This window comes from Lactuca saligna, chromosome 4, assembly GCF_052625555.1.
Source record: "Lactuca saligna cultivar CGN05327 chromosome 4, ASM5262555v1, whole genome shotgun sequence".
Classification (NCBI taxonomy): Eukaryota; Viridiplantae; Streptophyta; class Magnoliopsida; order Asterales; family Asteraceae; genus Lactuca; species Lactuca saligna.
The window spans coordinates 27,939,439-27,948,251 of NC_136420.1; the positions used below are offsets into that span (position 1 = coordinate 27,939,439).

Consider the following 8,813-nt stretch of genomic DNA (forward strand, 5'->3'; position numbering starts at 1 on the left):
GTATCTGATGGGCTTTTCGTCTTCTCTTGTCACCATTAACTTTTAATGTAAAACAAATTAATGATAGTTAATGCAGATTATGTATAATCTTAAATTTTGAATTTAAATAAGGAGGGTCATAGATAACTTAATAACATTTTAAATCTAAAAATATTTTTATTTATAATCAGTTGTTGAATTGACAACAGTGTCCTTTTAAGCAATTTATTATAGCAAAAAAAAAAAAAAAGTTATAAAAACTTACTCAATAGTTTTAATTTGTTAAAACTTATAACCACTGATAATTTTAAAATTTATTAACAAACATACACATAATAATAAAATTAAAAGTTTCAAAAAGAAATATATTAATATCAACCTTTTTTAAATTAAAAAAAAGATGATGGAGTATAATTTCCTTTATTTTTGCCTATTTTTCATAATTAAAACCCATCCTTTTAAAGCTGATTTCTCCACTCTCTCGTCTGACGACTCCTCTTCCATCACCTCATAAAACCCTCATATTCCTTCCATTTCTGCAATCAAAATCAAAATCAAAATCAAAATCAACCTCAATGGTTTGCATAAGTTCCAATCGATCCATTCTTTAATCTTCTCATTTGCTCCAAACTGAATCGAAATTTGATGAGTTCTTCTTCAACGCTGAAGAAGATGATACAACAACTAAAGGCGAAAAGCGAACTCGACGACTGCAAATGGATCGTGAATTTGCTCGAAAGCAAGTTTTTTGGGGCGTGCATCGATCATAGAAACATGCGAAAAAACGAAAAGAATGTGTTTTGTATCGACTGTAATCTATGTTTTTGCAGACACTGTGTTACTGCTTTCAAAACACGATGCCACCACCATCATCGTCGTCTCCAAATCTGCCGGTATGTCTACCACGACGTCGTTCGTCTCCATGACATTCAGAAACACCTTGATTGCTCCAACATTCAAGTAAGTCTCTATTTTCTCATTCATGATATAATTTAATCGTATTGAGATTGGATTTGTTCAGAATTTTAAAATTTAAGATTTCAAGAATTTAGAATTCATTGTGATTTAATATAATTTTAGAAATATAATAAGTATTTATAATTACGTTAATTGAATTGAATTATATAAATTCTATATGAGTTAAAGAATTAGATTTGAACTATATTTGTCAGTGTAGTTATAATCATATTGACTATTGAGATTTGATTTGATCAGAATTCAAAAGTTAAAGATTTGATGAATTTAGAGTTTTTCTTTTTTTACATTTTTAATGTAATTATTTAAATACAATATTAATTTATGTGTCAAATTAGTCAAATGAATCGCATTATATAATTTCAGCCGAAATTAGATTGATTTGTTATTACTTTTTATTAGTGCAATTACTCATCAAACTCGTATTTTCTTGTGTGAAAATGTATTAATTTAACCATAAATTTAAAATTCAAATCTTTGATATTTGTTTTATTTGCGATAAATTTGATTGAATTTTCCATATGTAGACATACAAAATCAATGGCGAAAAAGCTGTGCATTTGAATCCTCGGCCTCAACAACATAAAGAATCAAAACCAATAAAATCGAAAATCTATGGAACTTATTGTGAAGCTTGCATGAGGCATATACAAGACATTCCAAATCGATTTTGTTCAATTGCTTGCAAGGTATTATTCTATATATGTCAAATAAAAACATATATATTTAATTTTTGTTTAATATGTTACCATATTCAATTATTAATTTATTATTTTTCTTTAGGTGTCAATGATGGTGGAGAATATAAATAAAAACGAAAGTCATAAAAAGGGGGAATTTTATTCATTTTGTAAAGAAAATTATGACTTTGAGTCGTCTATTTCTTCATCACTTGAATCGGTTGAAGAAAATATACAAGGAAGCAGCAGCTGGTTAATTTCGAATTTAAAGATCAAAAAGACAATAGTGCATAAAAGGAAGGGTGTTCCTCGAAGAGCTCCTTTATGTTGATATATAATTTATAAATATTGTTTTGTTTGTGTTTTCTGAAAAAAGAAAAAAGAAATAAGAAATCTTGAAAGTTATACCTTTACATTAATTCTTTTTGGAATTTTTGGGGTTGTTTTGATGTCTAAAGAATGAGTTGTTCGTAATGATGCAGTGTTATTTTGATTTTTGACACAATCGTGTGATTCTTTTAAAAAAACTATAGGATATAAATTTTATATATTTATTGTTCATAATGATGCAGTGTTATTTTGATTTATATATTTGATGAAAGAAAATATAAAATTGGTAACGAAATCTTAGTCACATCAACAGCCCATTTTTGGGGATTAGTGTATAATTAGTTGGTGTGGGAACCCCACATGTTTAGCTTTGAGCCTTTGACTAAATCATTTATTGTTTTATAGTTTCATTATTGTTTTAGCTAATTTGATTTACCAATATCAAAAAGATGGTTAGAATCAAGTGGTGTTTGTTTTAGCTTAAGTTGTGGGGAGTAGTCACATCCATATCATTGAAAAAGTGTTATCAATTAGGTCCCATGTTAAATGATCCACCAACTTACTAGACATAAATGATCCACCAACTTACTAGACATAGAGATATCATCGGGGCAAACGGGATGGATAGTAGATCCCCCGCCACTGTAATTTTCTTGTTCCCCTACCTTGGCTCTGCTCCCGGAATTTCCAGCTTTCCTACCCCACCCCTGCCCCCTCCCCTGAATCCCCCATATTACCCTCGCTCTCGTTCCTCCAGCCTTGATTGATTTTGGGTTGTATTTTTTTTTCCGATTAAAGAAGTTGTTTGGGCTAAAAGAAGTTATTTTTTATATAACAAATATTTATTTATAGCAAAATTTTATATGTTAAAAAAGAAAAAAAAAGTTATGACATCTTAAAAATATTATACTAACAACTTAAAAACATGTTATTTGTTGAATTTTAAAAACTCAAAAATCATATTATCCTTTCTAATAAATAAAAAACTTTTTACCACATGTTCCCTTCTCCTTCATTTGAACACATATCATTTTCTAGAAATTTTGAATTTTCTATTTTCTACTTGTCATTTTATTGTATTTTTCGTTTTATTAAATTAAAATTTTACAGTTAATATGTATGGTAATATATATGTAAAAAAAATGTATTTATTAGAAAAAGTTTATATATGTAATGTATTCATTTATTCAATATATTGAAACCTCATTAATTTTAACAATTCAAACTTTTTCTCATTTTTCTTATAAATTTAAACTTTTCAAATCGTTAAAATTTCATATTTAATTTTTTTTAAAATAAACTCATGTAATATATGAGTTTCACAACTAGTTGTTTATTATATTTATATAATTAATATATGTAAATATATATAATTTATTAAATAGGACCCTATGGGGTTTCGAGACAGGATAGCCAACCCTCGCCCCCGCCCCCAAAATTTAAACGGGGGTTAATCTTGCCCCCATCCCTTTCTCGCCCCCGATTTTTTTTAATAAATACCTTCAAACGAGACCGGTCCCCTCGAAAACGGGGTCCTACGAAACTTTTTGACATTCATTCCTCGCCCCCCGTCCCTTTATTGCCCCCGATCTTTTTGTTTTTTTATTTTTTATTTTTTATAATTAAATTAAATAAAAACATATTTAAAACATAATAAAATATTTTTTATTAATTGAAACTACATTACATAAATTAAAAAAATATAGAAAATCAAACCAAAAGAACAGAAAAATAAAGCTAAATTACTAAAAAAAACATAGAAACTTAAACCTAAATTACTAAAAAGAACATAAAAAACATAGAACATTAAACCTAAATTACTAAAAAATACATAAAAACATAGAATTTAGCTGCGTTATTTTTCGAGAACTTGTTGTTGACTTTTTAAAATGTGTTTAAATTTTCCGAGATTCAATCATATGTAACTAAGATTTGCAAATAGAGCATTTGAAGTGTTTAGGGTGTTTGGAGTGGATGATATATTTTGATTTGAATCAATAGGTTGAAGAAAATAAAGAAAATGGGAAGAGATTGTGTGTTTTTGTAGTATAAAATGTATGTAAAATAAATATTGCTTATAGTTGTAGTATATGTTTTTTAAATTGAAAATGAAATAATTTTTATTTTGTATTTTTTGAAAATGAAATAATTTTTATTTTTTTATTTTTTTGGGTCTAACAGTAGAAAAAGAAAAAAGAAACAAAGAAAATAGTCAAAAATTTGTTGTCAACCCCTTCTTCTTCCCGATTGGTTTTCTTCGCGCGTCTTGATAGCCACATCACAATCAAACCACCGGATATCGAGATGGTGTTCATGCGTGACTTGGCTGTCCAAGTCAACATCACACATTCTTTACTCCCCCCACTCCACACCCAAGCCACCTACCATTGGACGGTGTTCACGGGTCCTTTGGCCGGACATACAACTTCACACCTCTTCTTCTATGTCCATTCCGAACAACCTTATTAAATGCTTATTTTTTGAGATTGTGTTTTATAAGTTATTTTTTGCTGTCTTATTTTATAACTTATGAGTTTATAATAACTTATACTAAAAAATAAGTCGAGCTCATGATAAATAAGTCAGAAAAAATGAGTTTGTAAAAACTAAACTCGAAAAATAAACATCTAATAAGCTAAAACAAACACCTCTTAAGTCAGTTTTTTATATAATTCTTCTTTAAGTTTTTGGGAAGAATTTCCGACTAATCATTGATCCGAAAATTTATAAACAAATACCGTACGAGTTCTTTTTCAATTTCATGTTCTTTTACGATCCTACAACATAACCAAAAGTAAAATATATAAATATTTTAAACAAATCGATGCATGCCATAGTATTATTTTCTAAAACAAACCGGACCATAGAGTTTGCTAATTAGCAAACTCATTGAATTAGGGAAATCGAGACATCTAATATTTTTCAATTGTATTTTAAAAACAATAACCATTTTTAAAAAAAATGACTACAAGGTTCGAAACGGGTCATTCCGAACATGTTTTTCGGAAATTGGCACAATTATAATATCTGAACCGACCCGGTTTTGTGGTCCCCATATAAATTTTGTCTCAGAGTTAGTTTATTTGATTTCACTTATTCCGGAGACCGTTTCGAACCTACGTTTAGGAGGCATTTCAAATCCAATAAATCACAAATGCCTTATTCTAGCGGTGAAGAGATTCACTTATAATATCTAAGTTTGTAAATTATGTCTTTACTGTAGATTGTATGTTAACAATGATATAATCTATGCAATTATGTGGGTTTTATTTGTTTTTTTTAGCGATTTTTAGAGGTTTAAAGACAATTATATGATTAGATTATTTATATATGTATGCCACATCAAAAATCTTACAAATATACCCATTTTGACTCGTTTATAAAGAATCCGCAATCCGTAAAACACCTATGAATTACTAAGAACTCGTTCAGAATACGACGAACAGTTGCAGAATATAGATCCAGATTGTTATTATTTGGAATCCATATCCGAAAAAGGATTCCATAATTTTGATCCGGAATAGTGGTCTAGTACTATGTATTCCGGAATGACCTCCGGAATATGCATGTTAAATTGCCATATTAATGATTTTTTTTTTTATTGTAGCATTACATAACATATGAAGCGGTTGTCACTACAAACTACAGGCCCGAACTTGGGTAATAAATCATGGCTCATTTACAAAATTGAGCAGTTTATGTGGCCATGTTTAGGCAGTCATGTTTTGGTGATTATGTGAACACGTCGATGGGTGTCAAATGTCATCCTTTACTATGTCACTATCTTATATACAAGGAATATACTACAAATGATACAGTTGACTATAAGAACTGAGCTTCTATTTCTAATACACGACTATCAGGTTTGCGTAAACAGGAAAGCATTCTGCTTAATTACTAGGCTGCACTTCATAAATTATCCACCCCCCCCCCCCCCCCACCCCGTTTTGATTTTGCACAGTTATGACAACTTCTATTTCCATTTGTGACACATTCACGTTCTATAAGAATGGTTGACCTTATGCACATGTTTAATGACTTACTTCATTCATTAGGTGATGCAGATATGGTGAGAGTCTCGTTGCCGTATATATAAGAGTAGGGAATTTCGAAAAATACAATCGACAGTCGGTTACTAATGAACGTCTTGCAATTGTCTCTAATTTAGACGACTTTAATATTTCTACAATTATTTACATACATTATATGAAATGATACATATACTTATTAAGTGCAATTCTTGACACAAGTATCCATTGGGAAGAATGATATGAGGTTTCACTTACAAGCAGTTGCGTACTGTCTTCGATAAGATTAATGAGCATTTGCACCCCAACCAGCCAAGAGTCGATATATATATATATATATATATATATATATATATATATATATATATATATATATATATATATATATAATACATTATAAAGGAAATCTCACTATTTCCAAAAATAGCTTCAATATAATAATATTATTTTTTAAGACGTCCAAACGATTTAGCTCATGGTACAAGTAACAACCAATAAAATAATAATAAATTTATAACTTAACCCTATTTAGGTGGAAAAGATCGGCAAATGTTCAATTTAAAATTATATTATGCGTAAACTGAAATTAATAAATCTTTATATAAAATAGCAAATAAAAAATGTGTTCCATATATTGTGGAAAATTAGAAATGCTAGGCAACGATTCAAAATTTAAATTGAAGATTATAACTCACACTTTTATTATTGAGGTTAATTAATACTTGGATAATAAGTTAAATTATGTCTATAAATATTAATTATAATCTTTATCTTCATTATACAGAATACACAAAAATACAAGTTACTTATTAATATAGATTATAAATATGAAGTGAAAATGAACGAAGACAAACTTATTCATTGTTTTTTTAAGTTTAAAACTTTTACTTTCTAAAGAGTAAATTACATGAATGGTCGCTATGCTTTAGGGTAATTTGTGCATTTAGTCTTTAATTTATTTTTTAACTCGAATGATTTCTACTGTTTGTTTTTGTTACGTACTTAATCACCGTCTTACCTAAAAATACTATTTTGTGATTGGTTTTTTAATTAATTTTAATAAACACACTTCCAACCCCACCTCTCACCTTACCTTACCTATCCCATTATTTTTTCCTATTTAAATAATAATTTTTTTAGGTAAGACAAAGACTAAACACGTAACAAAAACAAAAAGTAGGCACCAAACACGTAACAAAAACAAATAATATAGACCTTCCAAGTTAAAAAAATAAATTAGGGATCAAACACGTAAATTACCCCAAATCATAGGAACCATTCGTGTAAATTACTCATTTCTAAATAAAGTGGTAATAAGCATTATTATACATATATACACATTATTTATATCGAATATGAAAATAAGAATTATTAAAAATAAAAAATAATTTCAATATGAAGAAAATAAAACTATGCATTTTACATGAAATTTATTATTATTTTTATATTTGAAAATGTTTGACAAAATAAGAAAGAAAATCTTAAATAAAAACAAATTCTTGATAATAAAAATCAAACATATCTAATTTAAATCGACCGGAAATCAACTATTTTAATATATTGATTAACCAATAAATTATTAAATAAATGTTCCATATTATAACTTAATAAGTATATCAGTATAAAAAGAAAATAAAAAAAATATAGATAATATCAACAATCCTATAAAAAGGAATAGATGTGTAATTTGCTCTACTTTTTTTTACAAAACTCTATAATATTGACATATTTTGATTTTTAATAAGAAACTATCGACATACTTTATATCCAAAACAATAATATAATTTTATTTTAATAACAAAAAATAATGCAACTTATATGTTAAACGAAAACAACATACAAATTATTTTGAAACAAAAAAATGTACATTTATTTTTGACGAAAGATAATAATAAACTTTTATTTTTAACCAAACCATGCGCAAACATACTCCACTTCATTGTGTTATTATGGATTTTTACATGTTACCACAGTTAAACAAATCGTCGCAAGAAATCTATTTATTGAAATTTTTAACTTCTGTTTAGAAACTATTCACCGAAATAAAATTAATTGTCAAAACAAACTTATTGCCGCCCGTCGCATTGCACGGGTAGACGGCTAGTATATATATATATATATATATATATATATATATATATATATATATATATATATATATATATTGCATGGATTTTCTATGCATTTAAGGTATGACGACTATTTTTCATAATAGTTTTTTAAGCAACAAATATTGTAACTTTATTATGTTGATTATTTGTTTGACATCTTAATTTTATAGATTTGGATCATGGAGAAATTTACAATAGTAGTATAGCTGGTTCCCTATACCTGGTGTTATCCCTCGAGCAGTTACATACCCTAAGATGAGGCGTTTTCAGGTTACTGATTGTGAACGTATTCTTGATGTTATTAATGTATGCAGCTTAGTTAATGTTAAAATCTATAAGTTGCTATGAGAAAATTACATAAGATTAACGTTTATATGTTGTTTTATGTAACGTCCCCCCATCGAATTGTTGCAGCCTACTCAGCAGGATCATGCTGCTTCATGGTGGATTGAGAGTGTCCCATGGATAGATCCTGCAGATTACCTTGATGTTTGAATTATTATTATTTTTTTTAATTTTTTTAATTTTTTTAATTTTTTAAACAATTTCCTTATGACTATTCAACAAAAACTAGTTTATCCTTCTGAACAACATATTGTTGAATATGTTAATTTCGTACAAACATCACTACGAGTTTTTCAGATCGACAATATTATATTGTTGACTACTTTTTTTTTTTGACTAATTTTAACGTTAGATCTACTCTTAGA

General features: G+C 27.8%; 1 protein-coding gene across 1 annotated transcript; it reads left to right on the forward strand.

Moving 5' to 3' along the window:
- The first annotated feature begins 436 nt into the window (after positions 1 to 436).
- LOC145038381 (PLATZ transcription factor family protein) lies at positions 437 to 2,047 on the forward strand. Its single transcript, XM_078986765.1, has 3 exons — positions 437 to 939; positions 1,482 to 1,643; positions 1,738 to 2,047. The coding sequence occupies exons 1-3, from the start codon at positions 625 to 627 to the stop codon at positions 1,963 to 1,965; spliced, it is 705 nt and encodes a 234-aa protein (XP_078842891.1). The 5' UTR covers positions 437 to 624; the 3' UTR covers positions 1,966 to 2,047.
- The last annotated feature ends 6,766 nt before the right edge of the window (positions 2,048 to 8,813 follow it).